The 27,339-nt window shown below is 36.7% G+C and overlaps 2 protein-coding genes across 3 annotated transcripts in view; both read left to right on the top strand.

Moving 5' to 3' along the window:
- Positions 1-27,339, top strand: part of LOC105422275 (uncharacterized) — a 284,608-nt gene that overhangs the window by 236,493 nt on the left and 20,776 nt on the right. For both annotated transcript variants that reach the window (XM_089076728.1, XM_089076729.1), the window contains exon 13: positions 2,213-2,338. In XM_089076728.1, the coding sequence (XP_088932854.1) occupies positions 2,213-2,338 (126 nt within the window). The remainder of the gene's footprint in view (positions 1-2,212; positions 2,339-27,339) is intronic.
- On the top strand, positions 12,498-17,706 carry LOC148936744 (uncharacterized). The gene has a single exon (XM_089076730.1). It carries the CDS (start codon positions 16,573-16,575, stop codon positions 17,704-17,706), a length of 1,134 nt encoding a protein of 377 aa, XP_088932856.1. The 5' UTR covers positions 12,498-16,572.

Genomic DNA, 27,339 nt, shown 5'->3' with positions numbered 1-27,339 from the left:
ATAAATCAGATAATAACAAAAAAAGTTGTTTTTATTTTTCTTCTTAATGTTTTCCCTTGCTTGTCCTGTCCAGTTTTCTTCACAGTATGTTCTCCTTCGACTGCTGCCGTTAATTATCTCCGCATATTTTTCGCTCGTTGCTGCGTAGTGGTGAGACGATTAGCCATTTATCACGTAGACGCGACGCGCACGTAGAAGCGATCTAATTATCGGTAAGATCTTCGACGTGCACGTCGTCGTCGTAAATTCCCTCCAAGAAACGCGCTTCGGTGGACGGCGTGCGTGTGACAGGTGAAACGACCGCGGTGAACGTAAAAGCATTACGGAGGGTGACATCGAGCCAGAGATGGTATATGAGTCGGATTATACATATGAGGTTAATTATTAATTAGGAAAAAGAATGAAGAGATCCACAAATAAAATTGAAATTTATCTATCTCTCTCGAACTTTTAATTGGATCGATATTTTATTGTGCAATGATAAAGAATAGCAAGATGTCTGCCATGTAGAATGTCTCAATTGGATTCAAGATTTACGTTGCTGCAAATCACGGTTGTCGCTTTCGACAACTTGCTTCATACATATTTCTATTTGTATCGTCTCTTTCACGTGAGTGCTAATTGAGACAAGTGTCTGTAATATATTTTGACATTTCGGGTCTGATATTAGGTCTTGTTGCGTTTTGCAATTTTTTTCTTCATTGTAACTGTCCAACATCAGAAATGTATACCGTTCGAATCGGACGATTAATATGTTCGGAACGAGCATTAAGTCGTTATAAGCAATAATTCCCCGAACGATACGTCCATCGTTTGTTTGAGAGTTCTGGAGCATGACGGTAAATGTGGCAATACCGAGCGAGAACATGCGTTCGACATGGACCGATCGTTATCAGAGAATCGATTCTGTCGTACGATTATTCGGTTACGTCATAATGAAGATCATGCGATTGCATAACGAGGAATATCGCGAGCATCGGTAGAGATCTTCTTGCAGAGGAATTACGTAATTAATCGTGGCAAGAGTTGTCCATCCGCGAGCGCGGTATTATCAATAGACATCTGTTACGCGAATTAATGATCGAAATAGAACAAGATAATCTTGATACATGGATGTGCATATCCCGTAAATAATATTATTGAATGATTGTCATAAATAATTAAGTAAATAATTCTCGCGTGTTTGCAAACTCACGAATAGGCAAAATCGGGACAAGAAACTTTAATTATCCAGCAAATTTGGATGCGCAGCGATTTTTTTACTGTCTACTGTATTAAATACCAACATTCTTACAAGTGTCGAATGAAGTATATACGCTGTTCTTCGAGAATGGACTTGTGTTTTAGTGGCTGTTCGATACAAGTTCATCATTACAAGAACTTTTCTGTCAGATTACTTAATGATTGACATTAATTCAAGCGTGACGAGTACATATATATATATATATATATATATATATATATATATATATATATATATATAATATGTGTGTGTGTGTGTGTGGGGTAGGTGGGTGGTGTGTGTGTGTGTGTGTGTGTGTGTGTGTGTGTGTGTGTGTGTGTGTGTGTGTGTGTGTGTGTGTGTGTGTGTGATGTATATACATGTATAAAACATGTATAAAAAAGAAATAGACATTTCTAAGTATGTTTTCGCATCACGAATGTCTTTGAAGGAAAAGTTGCGAGATTCAAGAGAGAGTATAAGATAATTGTTACGAGAGAGTATAAGATAATTGTTACGTTTCACGTAAATTACTTCTTTATTCCTTTTAAGGTCCGTTCCGTTTTAAAGCAGCATTTTATATGCACTGAATCTTGTTTGCGATAGTTTGTTAAAGAATAAGAAATATTAAAACGACTGCAATGAAAAATAGCGCATCAATCAATTGCACCATCACAATTTATTAATTCATTATTCTTATTTCCAATGTTGATGTCAAAAAGAAAATCGTAATAAAATAAAAATAATTTAATCTTTTGAATGGACTGAATGTTTGAAATATATTTTTTTCGCATTTTTTTAAATTTATTGAAACTAATTTCCATCAATGACTTATATATAAAATATACAATATGTTTTTCTAACAAAAATTTTAAAAAAATTTTTAAATTTCCTATAATAGTTATTGATTTTTAATTGATTTAATTAATATTTTATTAATATTTTACAAATCATAGTTAATATATTTAAATTTAACTTATTTAATTACAGATATTATCGTGGCTTTGCAAGAAGGGCGAAGATATTCTATCGAAGCACGCACAACATACAGCGACGAACTTGACGTCGGCACGTCTTCATGAGCGAGAATTTGAAAAATTTTATTTTACGTCGATGGTAAGTAACATGCGCGTTGATTGTCCCATAGCAGTTAATGGAATCGAAAGGAGAGCCCCAAGAGCCCCAAGAGGAATCGAGTCGTTCTCCTAAGAGAAGATTTCACTTTTTTCGCGACCCATTGAACCGCCCGTCACGCTTCGATGCGAAAGAAATTCCGTCGCGAAGGACTCGAAAGGTGGCTGCAATAAGCGCGAGATAATAAAAGATTCCTTTGTGACAGGCGGACTGTTGCAAAGACTTCTTCCAAGTGTCCGCACTTCCTTCTTTTTTTATTTATCTACCAGCAGAATGAAGGAGTAACGCGGAAGGAGTCGTGACGACGTGTCGAAAAAGAGGAAGACGAAAATGATTATTCCTCGCACCTGTAGACTCAATATGGTCAGGTTGAAAGCGCATTCTCGAAATAGAGGACGACACACGATGATAAAGATATTCATTGAACTTTAGCTACACATTCATTCTTGATATTTGTAGATATTTGTGCAAATTAAATTCATAAGAGCAGGATTTTAATTTCCTATCTGAATAAATTTATCTCTTGGTTTTGTGGAAGTATTGCAAACACTCCTCGTGCTTTTTATGAAACATATTTGATCCTCTGTTTGTATTAATTTTCTTTTTAAATTTGTTTTTGATAATTAAAGCAAAAAGATAATTGTTAAAATATGAATGAATTTTTGAAAATTGATAAATATTAAGTTATTTTCACGAACATTTCACAAATAACTGCGCGCTCCATATCCATATTTAATAATTTAAAATAGACGCAACAAATCGTTATATTACAATATTTAATTGTTTTCTACTCAGTCGGTAAGATTTTTTTTTATATTTCCTTACTACATCTAACATTATATTAAACATATATTCATCTTTTATAAAAATATATTCTGAAATACTTTATTTCTTATATGAAACTGTTTAAAATTGAGATACTAACAATAATTATTAATAAACCGGTTTTTAATTATTCGATCGTTAGAGCTCTCTCTATGATCGGTAAGTCAATCGGCTAATCTTGTGGCGCCGTCTGCTGGGGTTTCTTTCGAATGTTTCACAAACCGATACAAATCTTCACAACCGACGGAGCATGGCGCGTAAATTAAAATAGATTATAGATGAACTGTAACGGCAATAATTATCTTCATCTTGACACTTGCCGCCTAGTTAATCGATAGAATCTTGCTGACGTTGTGTAATGGGTCGATTTGATCGCAGTCATTAATTTAAAGACACGGAGGCCTCTTTGAATAAGTTCCGCAATTAAAGTCATACACCTACTACCTGGTAAGATGGATGATGGAGAGTCGATTAACACTTTCATACGACGAGTGAAACTTGAATATTCACTACTAAGTGCATACCGATGTCTTCCTTTATCAATTGATGGCGCGGTAGCACATCACTGGAAGCAGGTTCTTACTTCCGTCCTTTGATAACGAGTATTGATAGGACTTGTTAGATTTTGACCTTTCAATTGACGGTGATTTCTCGAAACTTTCACGGATTCATAGAATACTATATAATTTCTTAAACATTTCTGAATGTTTTGTTAACAATTGAAGCAACGATTTAAAAGGCTACTGCTTAATTAATAATTGATTTAAATTCTAAAATTTCGTTGAGTGGGGGAATCGACTTTAAATTTGATTATTGATATATTAAGAAGAAGGGAATTTAGGTATAGCTTTGAGCGGACTTACAAGTTCGGTAATTTAACGACACGTAGTTCGTGATATAAGCATTTACCTTGAATTTATATTAATTCAACAAGGAAAAATTATTCGATACTAAGACTCTGCCGATTAATACTATCTATGATTTGATTGATTCTTTTTTTTTTACATATTGATTACTTATATTTGAAATAAATAATTTAATTGTTTTGTAATTGTAATTTTATTTTCATAGAGAAATAGCACAAAGTGAAAGTTCATGTTTGACGTCGATGATAATCGCGCTACATGCAAATGCTAAAATATTCGAGAGATAAAAAAAAGCTGTGATCAGACAGCACACATTTCCGTGAGCTTAATTAAACGCGATTACGTGAAATTTGGTATGACAATTAAGCGAGTCGGACGATCGTAAATGTTACGCTATATCGATGTTACGCGACAAGTTAGCGCGTGGCCCTCGTTGCCAATAACACGTTGGCTCTCGATCGTGTCGTGGAAAATTTATTGCGAAAGAAATCGGCGTTCCGCGGGCATTTTTCCTTTTTGCGAAAGACTAAACTTTCTCTCGGCGATGTAGTGCCGAAGTATTACGCGTAGCACAGACAGTTTCAGGGCGCAATAAAGGCCCATCGATGATCCAACGGACAGTTGTTACTTAATTAATCAGTCTCATGGCGATGTGAAACGTCGGGCGAACGGTCAGCGAGATATAAAAGCCGGTCGGCCGGCGCAACGGTCGATTATACGTGGACGTTAATTAATCACGTTGCACCCACTTCAATTATCCGTTTTATGCAGGATGCGTGGGTCATTATCCAAAAACGTACCCATCTTTCGTGCCCTCCTCCTTCATCTTTTTTCTTTCTCTTACCTCTTGTGCGGCCCAATGACCCGCATTGCTACCCACACACTGTCATAATTGTCACCGATTATTGCAGCGATGTTCAAAAAGCGCATTATTTGGGTCATCTTGACGGAACTGGAACGGACTTATTGGCGATTTATTATTGAACGATCCGCGCGCGTTTCGATTCTGCACGACGGAATATGGAGCATCGAGTAATTACATGACATTGCTCGACGGCGGGCGCATCACAGTGTTGAAATCGCAGTTTAATGATGCTGAAAATCGCGTCCATTTAACTTAACTTTAGGAAAACGCGAAATATCGCCGGACTCTATGTTTTCGGTAATCAACATTCGGTACCGGTCGATTTGTATTGCGCAGCGCAGTTTTTACGGTGATAAGATAATCGTATTTTGCAACAACGGTTTCAAGATCACTTCGGTTTTTTTCCATGAATATTTTCCATACGAATTGTATTGCGCTAATGTTCGCGACCATTAACGACAGGCAGCGTACAATGCAATTGCTGATAAGAACGTGAAAATTATCATAAACCTTGAATGAGGTAAGCGACGAAAAATAGCTCGAGTCAAAGTACAAAACGCTGTTAACACAACAGGATAACCTCGAGGGACCGTCTAATTGGGCTCGGAGGAGCATTCGTAACAATGTACGGTCGTTCTCGTAACCCAATTACATATAGCGCACCGCCACGCCGGCAGAAAAGGCGAGGAACTCACACCAGGCATAAGAACGAAGCACCTTATGTCGGCATCTACAATGGCGACGATCGCGACTCGTGAAATGACAACCGATTTTACTGCTCGGAAAGAAATTCCAAGTTTAGAAACCGCCGCGCCGTTCCTTCGTGAATCGCAGCATGGTCGCGCGCGATTGTCGCGAGCGTGTCCCGTGAACGCTCGACATCGAGTGTAATGTACTCTGAGGAATTTGGTAACGATCGATCGATCGTGAAAGTGGCAAAAGTCGCGCGACCGAAATGCAACTCAATGTAAACGAAAACGGAATCTTATTCGCGACATTTGTTAAATATTCGATTAACTCCATTGTTCCTAAAACGTGTATTGAAAAAAATGATTAACACATTGAAGTATTTGAAAAATATTCGGAACAGATTGTTCGCGCAATAACTATTTAGTTAATCAAATCAAATAACTTACATTCTTGAATGAATATATGAATGAAGAGTGCAATTTTGTAACCGCATGTGCTTAGCCAAATCTTACAAGTTTGCAAACTTGAAGTCAAAATTTTTTTCTACTTTTGATCTGAATTAGAACCTTTACAACAGATCTCTTGATTTATTTAATATTTTTATTTAGGATTAGACAGAATTCTATTAAAAATAATTGAAAATTTCTCTTTTGAATCTCAAAATACAAAATTATTCATTTTTTACTTATTTCAAATGCAAAGTAGGAGTTCATTCATATAAAATAAATTTCTATCGCAATCCTGTAGACCTTGAAAAGCTTAAAACAAAAGTAAAAAAAAAAAAAATAATGATAAATCATGATTTATCAATTTATGAGTATGTTTTATACATATCTTTGTAATGATTTAACATGTGATTTGACAGTGATGTCGATACGAATCAGCTGTACTATTCAAATAACATCAAATGTGATTATTATATACTATAATAATTACATTAATATGTACGCATACGAGAGATACTCACTGAACAGCTACAACATTACATTCGGCCAGCGTGCTTTTCGATACCATCCTTGTTGAGCGCGCGTCATGAATCGCGATCGGGAAACCATTTCAAAATCCAATTGCAAAAGCGCGAATCGGCACAAGGCGGTTATGCTCGTTAGCTCGCCGTACTCTCTTACTCGATGTGCAACTTTCCATCATAATCGGTCGTCACGCGATAATCAAGACGACGATGTGCTGACCGCTATCTGATGTGCCGCATAGTCGGAACATCCTTTTCGCAATACTTTACTTTAAGTATTTTTATAAAAATCCAGGTCGCAATTATCGAGATACTTCATTTACGTTGAGTCGACCTCAACTGGTTGGAACCCCAACTGGTCAGTCGAGACGATAACGGATCATTAAATGAGTTCAAGAATTAAATCTTTGATTTTCAAAATTAAAATAAACAAAGTTTGTAGAAAGAAAGAGAGAGAGAGAGAGAGAGAGTTTTAGAAAATTAAAAAATTAGCAGGATACTGTAAATCAAGAATTGAATGAGTATCAGCGATTTTTTCGTTTATCATAATTTATACGATAGTATAATTTAATACGACAGATATCTCACTCGTTTAAAAAAAATATAGAGTTCTTCCATTGCCTTACTTTAAGTCTTTAAAGTGAAATTTTTAATCTCTGAGTTTGTAGATTTTAATACGAGATGTTGCATTACGAAATTTCGTTTCCACTTCGAAAAGTACAAACTCCTTCGAGATTAATCTCTCCTTCGAGATTAATTCAAACACTTATTCTCTATCAACAAATTCAATCGACTGTATTTATTAGGTGCTAAGTAGCATTTATGAATGGGTCACGTAATCCCCCCTAATTTTACTAGACGCACCCTTTGTGATTTCGCCTATCGCTCGGAACTGCGCCTACTCGCGCGAAAGCGCGTAATCGCCTAATCGCGCTCGACCCCACGTGTAACACCCACTTAATGAACGATAGATTTATCGCGAGCAAAAGGAAGATGGACCTCCCCATCTGAACGCAACATCTGTTGCGCGATAGTCCCCACTGTTTAATCGATTTGCAACGCTGCTCCGTTGCAGAAATCGTTGGAAGCTGCTCATTGCGTTTTCGGCGTTTTACTTCGCGTTAAATATATATAGCAGTGACGTAAACATGCTAATATTATTATTGCATTTTAATGACTTAATGACTTTTAAGTAGACCGATAAGCTATCACGAGTGTATTTTTGCTGACGAAAGAACAACGAAAGAATTTGTTTGACGGTCAACTTTCCTTTATTGCAAATTATAAATAGAAAATAGGTAGAATATTATAAATAAAATAATTGTCCATAATCTACATAATTATACAATTATTTAAACAAAACGTTATTTTTATGTCTCGCTTTTATTCTGACGATTTGTTTCGCTAGAATTTTTACATTTCGCTCGAGTTTTGTTGTATGCGAATTATGTTGTAATATCATGTGAAAATTATGTTTCTTTTAACAATTCCCCAAACCTGGTGCAATTATATTTCTTTGTTTCACATAATCTTCGAAGGGCCATTCAGAAATTTCACGCAATCCCGTAAAAATGGCGTCTCAATGTCGTTGTCTTTTTCTCATGGCGCACAGCACAATGGTCGACATTGCATTACGCAATGCGCACTTTACACTGTGCGGTGTTTCAAAGAAGAAACCATAAAATGCCCCACCTTCTTAGTGTTAATGTAACGGGTCCCGATAAACTTAATAAACAAGGATCGAGAGGCCTTGTAACGCGCGATTGTGCGATTGCGCGAAATTACGCTTCATATGTAAATTACGCTATCATTATTCCCACCCTATGATGGGATGTTTTCTCTTATAAACAATTGTTATCGTTATTTATCACAATAGATTTGTATTTCGATTTTGATTTATTATTGCTGTTGAAACATTTTTTGCAATAATATAAAGTTATCATCTGATAGTATTTGTACCCTCGTTTAACGCAAATGGTCTCATCATACATGACTATACAAATAATGATAATGAATGCAAACAATTATGGTCTCCGTTGAAGTTTAACGATACGTTAACGAGCAGTGGAAACAATGCCAAAGCGATCGATAAAGTATCAATAGAGTTTTACGACCATGCATAATTGGCTTCTCTTTCGAAAAAATTTTTCATCATTTATCGTAAACTAGCAATATATAATATGCTTTTTAGTTAAAAATTATTAATTTCTAATGCTATCTAAAAATAGAAAGTTTTTATTATTTTTTTATAAAAAATTTAAAATCTAAAATAAATATACATATTTATTTCATATGTTTAGAAACAGCTTTTGTTAAATAGATAAATTAATTTTTCTTTGTTTATTTATTAAATTTAAGTGAAGTAAACATACATGCATTTTATATCATGTTTCTAAAAGTTATATATAATAACATTATTTTAACAGAATTTTATTCTAATTAAATAAATTTCAATGCAAATAATTAATACATTAAAATATTGTCACCAAGAACTGTAAAATTTATATCTTATTTAGTTCAAGGGAATGACAGTTCGAAAAAACTCGTGCTCGAAATATCATTCCGCACGTGCGAGACGCGTTTCTGACGCACGTCGCCATGCGGCTCGGTGCCAAACGGAAGAGAAAGGAAAGCGAAACGGGAGGTGACGTTCTCCGAAGGTCACCATAGAGGCGTTTTACCTTCCGGTGCGGATTATGAGACGATGCGAGGCGGGTTTCGCTCCACTTCGAGCCCTACATCGATTAACCTACATTGCTGAATGCATCGCGTCTTATTTTTTTTTTTATTGCACCTCTGCGCGCAATCGTCTGTGCTATTGTGCTTTCTCTGTCGCACTTTTTGAGATAAATGCAATAATAGTCACGAACCCGCATGCTATTCTCGCGCATACATAAAACCCGTGTCGTTGCACCATGCGTTTATATTTAACGAACGACATAACTTAGCATAGTTTCAGGAGACCCCGTTTGATAAACGCTTCTTCGTGTTACGGATAGATTTGTTAGAGTGAATCAGCAGACCGCTGATGATCACTAGTCTACACCGCTCATTCTTGATCTAAACATACGCGAGACGAATGAGTGATGTCGAGGAATTCCGCCATTCACCGTTATGAAATTGTAAATTAAGAACGTACGTTTAAATTTAATGCATGTAACTTAAAAGTATATCTTTAAGTAACAGTAAAGAAATTACGAGAGCGTATCATCGTGTCATCGGTTAAGTAACTGTAACGTAAGAATTGCGATAGGCAGAAAATATAGATAAAACGTTAAATATTTTAAATAAATATAATATTTTTAAATAAACTATTTACGATTGTTATAATTGTTGAGTAATATTTAAATATTACGTTATATTGAAGAAGAAAATTCCTTTTAGCCGTCCGGCTATTCTATGACCGCCAAATAAATAAATTACGATTTTACCGTAAGACGTGATGTTTTTCTCGCTAACATTACGGTATATCTGAGGTCGATCTATCGCTAGTTCGGGAATCTTGAACTGGTCGACCAGGCCACGTGACGTACGTGTTCTTCATGAAAAACGAAGTGGGTGACCCGCCGTTTGTATCGACATACGTACATATATGCTCACTCGAACGTGTACTACCTGTACCGCGTAGAAATGAGTGGAAAATGTAACTGTACCTTCGGATCCTCCTTACACGACGTTATTATTCATGAATTGTCATAAGCCGGATTCTCGAACCGGCAAATCGCCGATCCCTCGACCGACATAGTTCTCGCATTGCGTCCGATCTATGAGCTTGCATAATTCTCTTTTTTGCATACTGATGTTCCTTTTTATGTATTTCTTTCTGTATTATTTCTTGGATGTTGCAATGTGCTTATATTAATAAGATGAGACTCTTATTTTCGCCATTAGCGAAATTTAGATTTAATTTCACGCTATTATTTTGCAATCTTCATGATTTATACATCTTTATTTTTACGTGCGTAATTGTGCAACAAGAATAAATCCAAAGTTGCATTTGATTTTTATACACTGTTGAATCAAAATACTTTCAGCTGATTGGTCTGTGCATCACGACGTTTGCATTTCACATTTGAATCCAGTTGACACTGAATTGTTAATCTTTTTATTGCTGAAATAATCAAGATCAGCTGTCCATCACTATAATCCGTGCATAGAAAGCAATCATTATTACCGATATGAACTAAGCAGATCTGAGAGTACAGAGGACGTAGACATAGATCTGCATTCTTAGACATTTGCAGCTAAGAGGTAGTCGTAATGAGGCTGCCAACCATTTATGGATCTACTCAAGGACGTTGAGGTGGCGTCGATGATGACATGAGTTCATTAGCTCAGAAGAATAATGCGACATTCGCGTAACGAATAATGTAATGCTCGCGCATGCACACAATGGCGCATAGTTGCGATGAAAGTAGCTAGGATATAATCCAAGTTGTGCATCACCGAGGGAATACTTAAGAGATTCATTATCCCGATTAAGGAAGTCGAGATAGTGTTGGTTTAGCAAAAAGGAATCATTAACACGCGCGTGACTATCATGTTGCTCGCACCGAGTCCCTCTTTATGAAAGTGAACACAATAAGCATATCCAAGTGTTAATTTTTATCTCTTTTCTCTGTTATTATCCTCTCAAAATGTTTATGTGCTCTTTTTAGAATATCTACAAAATTGTGAAAATACTAAAAATACATTTCCTGAAATGTGTTTTATGAAAAAATTTACTTCAGGAATTTTATACTGAATTGGGAATTTCATGATTTTTTTTTTAATTTCTTGATATTTTTATTTTACTCTGCTGCAAAATCAATGAGATATATAGCCATATCACATCAATCACACGAAATATATACGAAGTCCGTTATAATACGTTGAAATCAATACGTCGCATATGTACATCGTACAGTTATGTGTCTGGGAGTACGTGAGATGGATTTGATGATAAGGGTAGATTAATGCACATATGTCTCTTTTTTTACTGCCGCATCGGATGTCACACGGTAATTCACAGACTGCGACGTTGAAATACCGACCAGATTCTTGTTCGGGTTGCACGGGTTGCATCCCGTGTCACTCTCATCAACGTGATCGATTCAAGGGCAAGACTGGAGTTCTCGGATCTCCTGCATTGGTTTTTTTTCTTCGACTAGCGTGAGAGAAAATTAATAAACCGTAAGCAGCGAGAGTTACGTGTACTTAGATCAGATATCTGAGAAAAAAATGCGCTCAAGCATAGATTAGTTGTTGATCTTCATCCATCCATCCCAACAATGCGACATGCTAAGCAGTTGATTATCGTAACTCTAAATGATGCCACAGATTACTCTCGTATTTTTTTGTGTTATCTCACGGTGGAACCAGAATTTATGACGTGATGCACTGTTAATGACTGTTTAAAATTAATTAATCGTTAGATTGTGTTAGATGAGATTTATTACAACTTGCGGATGAGTTATCGCTCGATTATACGAAAGTATAAATTTCTCTGAACATAATTGTCTATCAACTCGCAAATGAATGTACTCATCTCTCTTGCGCGCTATACTTTTTGGTAATTAAATTTTCGAGATCATTTCTAATTAACAGCCGTTCAATTTCTCTATTATTAGTACGCAGAGGGGCAATTAATAATTTTAAAGGATTTTTAAAATTACATATCATTATTTTATATAAATGATAAAATAAATTTATGATACTTATTCGAAGATTATAAATCCACATTATATACTTCTTATTATATATTTCTTATTCCAATAATTGAAACTTTTTAGTATATTTTTCCAATGTAAATTTATTGAAGCTATCAAGATGATAGATGTTTCGATTCACAATTAAGGAAGTTCACTTCAGTAGGTTAATAAACTTTTTAATGATTTTATTAAAACATAAAATTCGTCCTGGATTACTTCGTTACTCTCACCAAACCTTACGATTAACCTAATATTTTACATTGCAACGAAACGGATATTAAGCAGGTTCATTAAGAACAATTATTATTAGCGTGGAATTACGATAATTCAACGGTACAAACTGGCGATTATTTCTCACGAGCTCGTTATCCGCGCATACTAATCGATGTGTTTGCGCATGTTATAATTAATGGTGACGTATGAGGATCCCAGGGAAGAGGATCATGGGATCACGTGTCGAAACGAATGAGCGTACTGCGCCGAGCAATTAATGAAATCCCGCCTGCACGTGTGTAAACAGATTCGCACGCGGCATGAGCGAGAATTCATTTACCCTCCGCTCGAAATGCACATATGAAGAATTTCATATGCGAGGGCCTTTTGTCAGACATATCGATTGAAAATATGTATTGTGAAGTTTTTGTGTATTTTTTGTACACAAGTTGACGTCAAGTTGTCGCGACAAAAATTTACAGATTAACTCTTTTTAAATGGTTTTTTTTTTTTTTTTGTAGAAATAGAGCAATCTTTATATGCATCATTTGTCTTAAAGATGGTACTTTAAAATTGATAGTTTAAAAAGAATTTTTTTATAAATGATGGCCAGAAACTTGCAAGAATAATTGTAAATTTAATTGGGTGCCTTTCATTTCAAGTCAGAATGCAATTTTGTGAATTATTATTATAGTATTTTATTATTTAAAACTATGCTTTATAATTCGAACTAATTTATTATTCGAAGACGATAAGATTTTCTCTTTTTTGTGAAGATATGATTAATATTAGAAATTAAAAATATGTTATCTTAAATATAGAACACATTTTTTACATATCAAGTTAAGTGTTTTTTAAAATATGATATAGAAATTAACATTCTAAAAACTATTGTGTCCGTTTTTATTTTTATCATAGATTTTATTATTATTAAATAAATTTGAGCAATTATCATTATTATTCAAAACCGTGAATAAATTCGTATAAGATCAAGAAATATCTTTCGAGCTCGATAAATTGTGTGAGAAAACATTAGTGCTATCTTCTCCCTTTGATGTGGTTAACCATGAAGAAAAAACTATGAGATAGATGATGGTCTGGACCAACATACACCTCAAAGTGAAACTTTACACCGGACGTAAATTCGCGAATAGAAAATGACATGTGCAGGTCCGATGTTTCCGCAAAGGCAAACTGCCTCCATTAATGAATTATGCGGGTCGCTTTCTTTGATATTGAAATCTCTTGACTGTACATGTATATTCAAAAAACAGAAACATTCCGCAATTATAAAGTTGTAGGAATATTCCTATATATTATATAAATAAAATATATAAAATATAAATTTTTATAGCTTTTTTAAATATACTTGATAAGAAACTAGAAATTAAATATGATTAATATTTCATATATTTCCTAAAAAAGAAGAATAATGAATGTCACAGGAATACGTGTTGTGTGTTAACGTTTCAATATTTCAATAAAAATTAAAATTAATTCATATGAAGTCTGTAAAATATTGTAAAAAAAATAATCTCTTCAATAAATTTTTATATATCGCGTCGAGAATCGATCCACATAGTGAATATCAACTAAAGAGCATAGCTTCATGGAAAACCAAGTAAAATTTCCATGCCATGATCATGAGCCAAAGGAGTGCCGTGGTGCGGCTTCTAAACATCTACTATTTCGAAGAGTACAGTTTCAAGAAATGATACTTTTGCACAACTCCCCCGCATTATCCGCGCCCCCGGTGCCGTTCTCCGGCTCCTCCCAGTCTAGTATCAATTTTCGATAATTCCTAATAATTCTCGGACGTGCGTGCGCGGTATTGCGGTCGCAACCGGTCCGCGATCCGAGCTGGTTTCCGAAAGGAAAAGGCATTCCAGGCCGCCGCAAGTGCTGGCAATGGGTTCCCGCCGATTGGAGAACGTCGGCGACGGATCGTCGATACACGCGCGTATATACGCATACGCGTGCACGCATGCACGCGTATATACGCACCACACGGAAAGGAGGCATAAAATCAGCGCGACAGTGGCGTGTGGTGGCGAGAGATCCGAGCAGCGGTGAGAGTTTAGACACGAGGCGCGCGGCTCGAATGGAATGGCGGAATGGAACGGAATGGATGCTTGCGCGTGTGTAGCCGTCGTTCTCCGCGTAGCCGCGTGTACACACGTGTCCGCACGGTAGTGCTCGTGCATGTGTGTGTGCACGCGGCGTGCCGTATCGCCGTATACACCGCGCCGGTTGTATGGGATTAGGTGCCGGCGCAGTAGGCCAACGGCGCTCGACGCCTGTGCGTCTCTTTTTCCGCTCGCGCGTGTCCGACCTACGTTAAGTCGGCGGCGAACCACCGCTCATCGTCGGTGATCGATCGAAGGTGAAAATTAACAGAAAAAAAAAAAAAACGGGGAATTTTCTCGGTACGCGACGAATAGGGACTTCCCTCCGCGAAGGGCGTCGTTGATTTGACTTGAGCACGAAAGCATAAAAAATTTAAAAAAAAAAGACACGGCGTTTTAAATTAATAAAACGTAAAATGCTTCACTTGACAAAATTCTTGCGCGAGTGTTGAATTGATGATGGTGCTAACTTAATCTAAAGTTATCTGTCATCTGTGAAAACTGCATTGCGTGAAGATTGCATTTTTCTTTTTTTAATAATTTTTGTCCATCTCTATTTATTGTGTTCCGATGGATGGAATTGACCAGAAATAAGATACATTTTAACAATGTGTCTTATGTAATAATTTTTCACTACAACGATGAATCCATGCTGCGCCAGACGGCAACGTAAGAGATCTAACAAGCAATAATTACAGTAATATAATTACATATGACGCATCATGCGGAGTCTCCTTCGAGCATGATATTCGCACTCGAAGATTGATCGCGTGCTACTTTGTGTTCACAAGGGCAAATTGTTACAAGTCCATTAAGAAGTTTAAAATCCCGATTTAATTATATTGGTCGAAGAATTGTTTCTCTTAAATTTTGCGCAAAGCAATTTTGAACAACAAATTCAGTAAAATACACAAAGAAGAAGAGAAATACTATTGAAATTTGCAGAAAGAATATATTAAAAATCGAGAATATAACTTGCAGATATTTGGATTTTCAATTCTAGAGAGATCCTTGCAGAGGTCCTTGCTTTATTGCAAGAAATATCATTATTATTGAACGCTTGTCTGTTAATTGTAAAGAGCGAGGACTATTATCTTATAATTTACGTTTGAAAACACCTGTGTCTTTTTCTGGTGCATGGACGTGGCACGAATATCAATGGAGGCTCGCATTTGAATGGGAATTTATTCTGAACGTGTTCGCGAATGTACCGGAGAGAATTTCGAACATTCAGCGGATATATTAAAAAAAGAAACATTACGAGAATTTCATTTCGCAATTAATTTGTGAGTAATTAGGATATATCTGATCTCTATTAATTACGCTATTTATTTATTCACGATTCTGGTATATTATATGGAATTGAAAAATTTTATATGAAACATACGCCAAAAGAGATACCTGCTAATTATTTTTACGATTTTAATCTCAGGCTACTGAATTAGTCTGTACGTTATTTATCCAAAAAGACAATCGAGTTATACAGTAACAGAAATGACATTGAAAGGAAAATTGCTTTCCTCCCGACTAATTACATGGAAGATCGCTCAAACATTCGAGCGGGACGTCACGCTGAGACGTTAATTAATAGTCAACTGGCACACGACATCAAACTTTGACATTTGAAGCTTGAAAGAGGGATCGAGGAAAAGCATTACGCGCATAAGCATTTCCTGAAAGCCCGTCATAAATAATAATTACCACGGACATCATATAGATTTGACACGACTTAGCACTTCAGATCTGTGTTAATTTCTGTAGATAGATTTCCCGCGAAACGACGCGCGGATGTATTTTGGCAAATTGCGAGGTCGCCGTCCACCTGTCCGTTTTCAGAGAATGGGGAAGTAAGACATGAGAGATCCCAAGGAGCCGGTGATTTTCTCGGTCGAAGAAAGGAACGCGTTCCGCTTCGAGATAAAACGTCGCGTCGCAGCGACGACGATGACGCGCGACGCCTAGTTATTTCGGATGTATATCAGCGAGGAGGATAGTGGGGACGACGGCGGCTGCCGTCTGATCTCCGTACGTCAGTGCGTCGACGTCGACGGAGCGCACGAGACGTCGCCACGATACGAAAAGCGACGAGGCAGCGACGACGAAGTCGACGACGTGGGGCGTCGCGGGAGCGACGACGGCGCGACGACGCTGGAGGTCGACAAGCTTATCGTGCCATCAGGCGTCCAGAGGTACGTCGATGGTCCCGTGAAGCCGCGGGAGTTCCGCAAGAATCAATCCTGGAAAGGTCCTTCGCGTATTCATGACGTGCACCTATTCAAAGGATCTCGAAGAAGTGCGAGTTTCATTCTGACTCGAGAGATCGATGGAACGACGCTCAAAGATCTGAGCGAGATCGTTGATCGCAGTAACACCGTGGAGGAGGATGGACATATGACGGTAGTGAATCCGCAATATCGTGACACGTTGACGCGATCTATTCAGACGTCCTCCAGGATCGAGAAGACGCGAAGACGCGTCCTGAGGAGAAGCGTCTCCGCGCCTGGAACCGCTGAGCAGACTCCTGCGGAGAATCTTTCGAGAAATCAAACCGACGAAACGGTGAAAGATATCAAAGAGCATATTCCTCTCGAGAATTCGTGCTTGGAGCGAAGTGCATCTCCGCCATTGAATTACGACGTCATCGACGGTGTTCAGACAACCAGGTACCGTCCGAAGATCGAATCACGGTCCAGCAGACTGCAGGAATTCCCAACGAAAACGGAGCAGTTGATCGCTAGGCGAACCATCGCGCCGCATATTGATCTTGCACGTACGAGAGCTTCGTCCTTTGTGATCGATCGAAAAAGACATCGGCTAGATTCGAGAAAATCCTCGAGGTCCACCGAGGATCTGTCGCAGTGCACGATAACGAGCGACGGGAGTGCCGATGGAATGCGGAACTGTGGTAGCACCGTGGCAGGCGTTCACGAGGACGAAGGTTGCGTTCTCCTCGGGGTACGATCTCTCGAGGACGCGCCCCAAACCGGCCTGGTGTCCCGGCAGGACGGCAGGTGCACCAGAAGGGACCGTGAGCGGGCGAGGATCTTGAGACGCAGGAGAATCAACGGCAGATCGGCCTCTGTGCCCAGGTTGAACGTGAGTTGAATTTTTTGAGACATTTGAGTTCATGAAAGGCTGTTGACGAATTTTCTTAGCGAGCTGTTTACGATGGAATTTCTTTTGTTCATTTCTTTTGTTCAGAAAACGTTAAAAACATTGTCTCTCAACGAATGAACAAGTAAATAGGAAGAGTAAACATTTTTCTTAAAAATAAATGTAAATATTTTGAAATTATCATTATTTTTTTATCTGCACAATGGCTTAATAATTTTATTTAGCATTTTATTTATCCTTCTGATAAAATAAAATTTTCGTAACATCGTATGAAAAATTGATTTGATAAAATATTGAAACATCATTTTTCCACGATGTATGTAACAGGTAATTATTAGTGAATTACATTGAGTACGAATACTTGGAACTCGTTTTACCAGCTTCAGTGATTTATTATAATCCGCTGCCAGTAACCCGGAAACTCTCGCCGGTTTCGGATAAAAAGAAATAACGATCTTTACGGGATAAACGTTCGTGATAGAGCGACTCGTTCGACGATGAAATATCATCGCCGATATGCACAAGTCCGACGACGCTTCCGCGGTCGAGCGTCTTTTCCGACGTGAGAGTGGCTGACCGCGCACAATTTTGAACAGCCAGTCGTGGCATTCTGTGCGTCGCATCGAGGAGATGCAGAACTGTCTTGTCGCGCTCACGTCTGTCTTGAATCTGCCTCCGTTGAATGGATGCAAATCGAGGATGCAAGTCGCATTATTTCCGACGGACCGCCTCGGAGATAGGTGATGCTATTCAAAGCGCGCGTCTTCCACGTGCGACGCATCGCGCGACAGTCGCGTCGAGGATGCGTCGCTCGTGGATTCTGCGTGGAGCCGCGTTCCTCTTTAAGATGCACCCACACAGGCGCGCCGATATGCGGTATTTAGATGCGAGTCGATCTCGTCCGTTGTTGCGCAAAACACCGTCGGATATTTGCGTTGGCGAGTACCTCGAGCCGAGCGGGAGTCTACCTGGCGCGACTGACGGACGCGCGAGCATTCATCTCGTGCTTGACACAAACGCGCGCTGGTAACCGGCTCAGAATGTGCATTTGAATTTATGCATAGGACGCGTTGCGAGATTGTTCGCGATCGCGCATCCTTAACCTCTCGCATCTTTTAACCCTTTCATGTGTCGCGTCACCACTCGGTCGGAGCTTCTGGTCCGTTAGTTCGGCGCGTAATTATCAGAATATGCAATATTAGCATGAATCTTAATTAAAATTTAACGAGGAGCCAACTTATTTCACTGAACCTACTTACTTAGGACCGTATCTTACTTCGATTACGATTGTAAGTTGTCACGTTTTATTAAAGACAAAATTAAGGATTTGTGTTAATGTATGTATTTATAAATTTATATTTCGCAGAGTATTTTTAATATGATATATATTTTAATATTATTATACTTGTCATCGATAGTTTTGTTTTTTGTACTAGTATACATTTGTTATATTTAAACTGAAATAGATGTAGTATCTGAAGTTTGATAAAAGCGAGATAAAAAATTTTAGAAACAAAAAATTTAATACCTTAGGCGACTTGATAAATCGTAACTGGAAATATTTTCGTACGGAATTCCTAGTACAAAAATCAATCTAACCATATCAGTATTCGAGCATGACAAACGTTTCTTATTACGTCATTTTTTTCGGACATACGTGATACATTTGTTTGCACGAATATATTGCGTTTCGTATTTCGCTGTCGAAGTGTTATCTAAGCTTTCGCACGTGATTCTCGATATTCTTCGGAGCATCGAGAAACGCACGTCGGAGATAACGAATCGTCTTTCGTGCAAGTGCTCGGGTCCGAAGGAGGCGATATGTCATATATGCGTTGGCGAGCACCCCGACCCAAAGCTAGACCTTACCTGGCGAGACTGATGCTTCTTCTTGATTCACGACGATGTACGTGTTCGGCTTGACATAATACCTGCTTTACGGGGGACGTGTACTTGAATTCAAGCGCGTGGGTGAATCGCCTATTGCATCGAGCTCGAAAACACGCCTAAAGAGCCGATTGTCAAGCAGCGATCGCGACTTAAAACGACCGGCCTTAAGTTTGTTATCTGCATTGGTATGCGACTTATCGCCGTCGAGTATGCTAATGTTGCTAATAAGGACTGCGCTCAGTGCATTACGAAGCAATGGTTATCGTCAGTAAATGCGAGGTATTAAATATATATCCTGATAATGCACATTTGCCACTGTATTGGAATTTCGTAAGTCGTAATTTTATCAGAAATTAAAAGAATGCTTTTGCAATTGCGCGTTTGTATTATTAATTAAAATAATATACTGTAACGATTATTTATTGAAATTCCGATAAATGCTTATCTTCATCGAAATTTTATTGATTAGTTAATATCTTGTTTTAGATATCTCAAAATTTTATCTAAACATTTCTTAATATGACAGATAATAGTAAAATGTTTTACAATTGTTTTATTATATATATATATATTATTTTATATATATATATATATATTATTTTATTATATATAGTTTTATTATATATATATATATATATATATATATATATATATATATATATTGTCTTGTTTATTGCATTCAATTCTTTCATTTACTTGACTATATATTATATCACAATCAACAGAAATAGTTTCTTCAGTCTTGCAAAACTATGCGTGACCTCATAAGTTGAAGAGCTGTTTTCCAAAGACTATATTGTCGCAATCTAAAAATATGAAGTTCGTATTTCGTAGAATCGTATAAATTTACACAATATTTTTCCTGGTTTTTGCACGACGCAATCGCTGTTTGTCTTCGCGCATTGTATGAAAAAACATTACATATCAAATATATGAAACAAATATTCTTTTATTAAATTCAGTTACATATTTGTATTATTGTACCGTGTTCATTGTGATTGGCATCAAGTTTTACTTTCAATGATTAGTATTTATTTTAGTTATCATTTAAAATTTATATCTAAAATATTTAAAAATTGCAATGTGAAGATATATTTAAAAAACTTTTGAAAAATTGACTTGAAATATATAAAACATTGCAATTTTAGTGAAAATTTGTTATTCAATGGCAATGCATCTCAAGCGACAAACCGATAAATAATGTTTAAAAAAATAAATCGTAAACTCTATGAACTCGACTTATCAAATAAAAATACGGTATTTGATCAAGCAAAATACGTTAAGGTTTCGGGTTACTAAAGCAGTAAAATGTTCAGCAAGCAGGTCTATTCGTATTCTATTCTGCTTATTCTGGTATAAGATCTGGTATAAGATTCCAGCATCAGGGATCTGTGGAACTTTATGCAAATCTCTTCGGTGAAATAGCGGGCCAGTATTCGTGGAATGTTAATGGACCAATGAAGTGGTCTCCCGTGACCGAAGGAAAATAATGCTCCTAGGACCGGTCGCTAGCGTTCTGATCCAGTTTCAAACCACTTTCAGTTTTTGGTAGACGCCCTTTGGATGATCATAGGAAAAATGTTCCCACGTCTATGATCATGAGTAACATAGAATATTATTTTTGAGTCATTTTTTTGCGCAAAATTTTTAATTATATGATATTTAATATCATATTTAGTTTGTTAAAATAAGATGTATTTGAAGCAGCAATTATAATTATTTTAAATTTGTTATTTTTTTTAATTGCAATTACTTTTAATTTATTATTTCTTATATGCTTAATATATTACTCGAATCAAGATATGTCTGCATTGATGTGACATAAATGTTGATCACGATCGCATTTAGTGTATGCTAAAAGGCTTCTTCGTTATACTTGTATGACTTCCGACCTTAATATGTTTCCTTACCTTGCATTGTCCTCTTAACCCTAAGTGTTTCATTAGAACTTTGGAACTGTATGTCGAATATAGATGCCTTTATATTCTGCTCTATACTAATTGTTATTTTCAAGCTTATTATTTCTATATTAATATATTTTTGAAGAACTTTTCATTTGGATTTTTAACATAGTGTAGGATGTAATTTTTTTTATTTGAATTGAGAATTTTACATATTTCATTTTGATGTGTCATTCAAGATGTCGTTTATGCGTGGTGACTATCGACAACGAGAATAATCTCACATCCGTTCCTAGAGAATAATCTCGCATCTTCGTGGGTGAATACCGATAAAGAAAACGCTCTCGGTTTAATGTACTGTAAAAGAGTGCGAAAATACATTAATGGGAATATACAACCTCGATATGCTCGTAGAATGAAAATTTAAGGTGACACAAAGAATGACGGATTCGTCGGCTATTTCTACTCGCAACAGATCCAATTGTTTATCTTTTATACAAGCGTAAATTTTTCTTTTATGGAAAAAGCATCTTGCGAGAACGAATGAAGACAATGGATTATGTGAATCAGGTCGAAAGGATGATTGATCAGGAGAAAGCTTATGCGAGTACAGTAGTGCATAGTTTCCTTCTTGTTCGGCAAGTGTTACGTGCTTTATCATTTCCTCGATATTACTCTATAAATTGCTGATATTAGACGAAGAAATTTGTCGACACGTTTTACTGATTGACTGCTTCGACATTCCCGAGAAAACCGACTTTCCCTTACCGATTTAACAAGCCGTGTGTTGTTCATTATTTAGCACTTTCAACATTGCAAAAACTACTAGCAGACACGCACTTCTTTATCAAGAAAAATATGAGACCTGATTCTGTTGTGGCTTATCGTGAATAATCTATTATGGCCGTTCGGAAATATAATCCGATGTTAAAGTGTTGAGTCGCGAAAAAGTTGCACGATGCAGATATTTTGTTGAACGTAAAGTTTTGTAAAGTGTAAAAACGTGAGACTAAGAAAAATATGCGTGTCATGTTACTTCAACTCAACGATTCTTTCTTAATGCAGGAATATTTATTGATCGAGAATGTTTTTATTTCGAAACAAATAAAATTTATTAAAATGTTACGAAATATATTTTTAAACATCTTGATATTTTCTAATAGCAATCTGATTTTAGATAAACTTTTTGATACAAAATATGTAAAATATTTTGTATATATATATATATATATTTATTTATTTTGTGTGATTTACTTATATTTGAACACAGCTTTCGCTTTACTCGATGGTGCACGCGCATGGTGCAATGTCATTCCTACATTTTTATTATCGGACCGTTATGAGATTCCACGAACAACGACCGATAGCAAAAGACGAAGCTGACAGTACCGCTGACGTCAGGATAGCTTCGAGTAATCGAATCGTTTGCTTCGGTCGGCTTGCGTATTCGCTTCTACGGTTATACAATCGCTCTTAGCTTCCGCGAATCCATCGTGCAACTCCAGAGCGTGCCTATCGAACGGAATAGTGCGAGTCTGACGAAGCATAACAAAACTTGGGTACGCCGGATCAGCACGCACCCGATAACAAGTTTATTTCCGGACTGATTTTCCGAAGGGGGAAAAAATCCGTGTTGGCAGACGTCTACCTTTGGATTTCGAAAAATTTACGGGGAAACTGTACGTTGAAACTTGTCTAATTGGAGCCGAGAGTGTGAGGTCTATTACGGAGGAAAGTAAATGTCAAGCGTTTCAAGTGTTTGTCATTTTGTATGTTCGCCCGTTTCGACAGCAGAACTTACTTGCGAAACTTTCTAATACCTGTAAAACGTGACGTTTCCAATAATTGTACAACTGGCTAACTTTGTAAAAATTAACGTTACATATACAAGATCATTGCGTACAGTGATAACCAGCTGTATTGAGTTTCAGAAAATTAAAGTGGAAATTCTTTGAAATTTATTATCTTAAAGAAGAAAGAAGAACAAAATTATGAAGTTATTATAAATCTCATTTCAAATTTCAGAATGATTATATAGAATTATAATTTCTTGTTCAGTAAAAAGATCTTACGACAAGTTTTCCGCTATCGGACTGCTTATTTGCGAGAGGAGAAAAATCTGGACAGATGGCGGTCACCACTTCCTCCAATGCGTTTAAAAATCAAAGATCCTGAATTTTAAGTGGAACAAGTTATTGAAAGAAAAATCGATGGAATACGATACACGAAGGCAATGTTATTTTCGAGTTGCGAATTGCATTCGAAATTAATGAAGGAGGATGCTCGGCGATATTTCTTGTAAATTGCCTTTACCTTAATCGTAATCTAATCTTTATATATAAAAAATGTTGTATGCATAATCATTACGCAATGATAATTATAATTTTTCAAGAGAATCTGATTTAAATATCAATTTAAATTTCGAGTTTTTAAATCTCTTGATAACGACATCAGGAAATTTGTTACAATTAAATGATATCATTTGTTAATTCGTTGGATACGATCGTGAATAATTTTATTCATACTGAGAAAATTCTTGTCAATCAATCACCGTAGCAGTTTTAATCTCGTAAACTCGCAGAAATGATAAATGTTGGAATTGTTAATTTCTTCATAATTAGTATTTAACATTTTACGTAGTAGGGGCAATGTCTTTAAATATAACTGCATAATTCATGTAACAGTTTAATAACAGGCGAAAATATCGATTTGTCGCTCATCTGGTACTATTAATACATTGTAAAATTACTGCGAGTAAATGTAATTTTGAATAATGTAACTTGACTTGCTTTCATTGCGAGTAAAAATACGCCTTGCTGCATTGCGTCTTACGTCTGTAACTGCATTAATTGTGTCATCAACTTGACTTTTACTCTTGATCAACCCATTGCTGTTTCCCAAATAAGAAGGGAGGGTGTGCGTCACGGCGGGGCCCGACCATGAATCAGTCCTGAAAATTCGTAATTATTATGTTTGCAAAAAATATCACCTTAGCCAGGAATCGAACCTCCTGCTTACCGGATAGACATCTGGTCCTTCGACCACAGAGGCAAAAATTATTAAATATTATAACTAGATATTATTAAATAATGTTAATATTATCAATATATAATTAATATTATATTAAATATTATTAAATAATATTTTTAACGAAGCGTAATCATTATTCTTGCAATATGTAAGATTGATAAGTTCCTTCTTAGTCTTATTGCTGTAATTGAGCATAGTGATGATCTTTCTCATATACCTGTGATGCGCACACAGGTAATATATATAGGACCTACGATTTAACGCCGGTTCCGAACGACAAATATTTTGTAGAGAGACGTTCATGGCAAAGTTACTCTCGGTGGTTTGCCATTGCCTTCCAAGAGAACGAGCAATAAATAATTTTGGCTCTGCCGGGAATCGAACCCGGACTAGTGCGCTGTTTACTATGCCATGTTCGCTCTCAAGTTTATTAAGCTGTTCTTCACATACATGCCACATAAACAAATTTTTAATCTCGATAAAACTTTTTCATATTTCGAGATCGTAATACTTTTGGCGAGTGCATCCAAATACGGGCACCTAACATAGATGAAAATACATTTCAAAATTTTAATGAGAGGCACCGCACCATCTTTTTTTTGAAGTCAAATACACAAATATGACAACTTTAATATAAATTTCACAGTGGGCAAAAATGTGTAATGTGTAGTCAGTCGTGAAATATAATTTTTTGTTTATTTTACAATAAAATTTAAAATAAAATTAAAAAATTTTTGGTTATTTAAAAAAATTTGTTAATATTCCGTTTGCGATTGTTTATGACATTAATGATTTTTATTTGTTATAAGTTTATGAAAAAAAAAGAAAATGTTTTTCTTCGATAATGGATATGTGTGTCTGAAATAAATTAATTAAAATTCTTTAAAATTATTCGTGCAATTTGTATGAATTATATTTCAACTTCAAATTATATTTCTACGGCTATTATTTACAAAAGCTTTGAGATCAAGATGTACGATGTGATTGCAATTGTATTATCGCATTCCGTAACGCTGAGGATTTGTAGATTAATGTGTTGAGTTAAAACGAGGATAACGAGCAATTATTTTTCATCACTGCTGGAGATTCCATTCGAGTTACCTCCGTACTATATTTAAGGGCTTGCGTACAAGAACAGCTATTCGAAGCTAAGGCCACGGAATTTCCCTTGTTTTACCCGCTTCGCACACGCGCCAAAAATTCCTCGTCAAAGGTGCGCGGAATAATTTCGAGGGTAAAAGCGGATTCGGTGAATGTCGGGGAATTGCGGGGTTCATCGTCTTTCGCCTATATATTTTTAGCGTTGTGCCTTGGTCACCATTCTCCTCCGCGTTGCGCCCTCCCTGTGTTGCTCCGGCCATTATTCTCTTTCGCTTTCCTCCCAGTCTTCATTCTCCCTTTTGCGCACCAACGATCGCAGCTGTCGCACGGAATTGCACCCGTTCGCGCGAATTTTAATTGTGCACGTCGCCATGCTATTTCAAGGTAAATGTTTGCGCGAGAACCGGCCCTATGACTGCGATAGCGTCTTATGATTAACCGCAAGCTCAAAACGGCGCCAGCATAACGCGACGCAAACGCATTCGCCCTTTCGCGAATCATCATCCAGGCATGGAAGTTGAAGGAAAATATTTTTCCTTGGCCAGCACACAGCCTCGTAATTTAATTTCGGCCGAAATCTGAAAGCAGTTTCACAGCTTTCGTTCATAATATCTCGTTATATACTCATCAATATATCAGGATGTCTTAAACTAGTGATTTAAATCCGAAAAAAGAAACTCCTAAGAATACTCTGATTTTTCACAGCATAAATAAATTATCTGAAAATTCTAGATTTTTTAGATTTTTTTCAAATAGTAGACATCTTGTATATCTTGTATATTTTTACATATTTAAAAAACTAACATTCTATTTTACGTGTAATGTATAGAACATATTGCGTTAAAATCTTAAATCTTTTGAATGGCAGAAAATTGTCCGAACAATCGCTCGGAGGAAATAATGACTTCATTTATAGTGCAAACTGTCATTTACCTCAATACTCTCATTACGCTTATTCGACTCGTGCAATAGATGGTCATTTCTTGCGTGAATACAGGAGAGAACAAGTACACTGTACGAGTCTTATTAAAATTCACGTTCAATTTACCGATGCAATTGCATAATATATAGGTATTGCTAGGCCGGTTATCCTTCGAAACAATCTCCTCGCGCCGTGACGGTTTGGCCTTTCGCTTTCATTCTCGTAGATGGAACAGCCGAAGAAAATCCCCGTCGATTTTGCGTCTAATTAACGGGACGATCCCGCGGCGCTTTTATCACGCATTCGTCCGTCTGTCATGATAAATATAGCGTGTGCATGCACGCTGCGAAACGCATCCCGCTAAACTGAGGAAAACATTTATGAATAATACCATGCTGTACTTAATTATTCGCAGATGCCTATGGTACATATTTGTGTAAAATATCTTGTTTTATTCTTCCAATAATTTTCGAAACAATCTGGGTGGTCTACAATGTAATGTTTCTTTTTTAGCGTATTTGGAGATTTTTGTTTTCGTATTTATATCTATCGTGTTAGCTATAGACATGTGATTACGAAAAAGTGAAAATTTCATGTGAAACTAGCAAGTTTGCTTAACTTTGCTTAATTAGCAAGAGAACGCCTTCTTGTAGTCGTTGGCATTATGTATTTATGAGATCCAGATATTTGGATTATTAATTTGCATTTGAAAAAAAGTACGCCCGGGGATAGCTACGAAATAGCAAGGCGAGACAAAAGCGTTGGCGAAAAAAAGAGATC

The sequence above is a fragment of the Pogonomyrmex barbatus genome, unplaced genomic scaffold (assembly GCF_055798465.1).
Source record: "Pogonomyrmex barbatus isolate J1 unplaced genomic scaffold, ASM5579846v1 scaffold2, whole genome shotgun sequence".
Classification (NCBI taxonomy): Eukaryota; Metazoa; Arthropoda; class Insecta; order Hymenoptera; family Formicidae; genus Pogonomyrmex; species Pogonomyrmex barbatus.
This window is presented reverse-complemented; position numbering and strand designations above follow the sequence as displayed.

What these genes read in the sequence shown, in the direction of transcription:
- LOC148936744 (XM_089076730.1), top strand. Translation starts at nt 16,573, where the DNA reads ATGTATATCAGCGAGGAGGATAGTGGGGACGACGGCGGCTGCCGTCTG.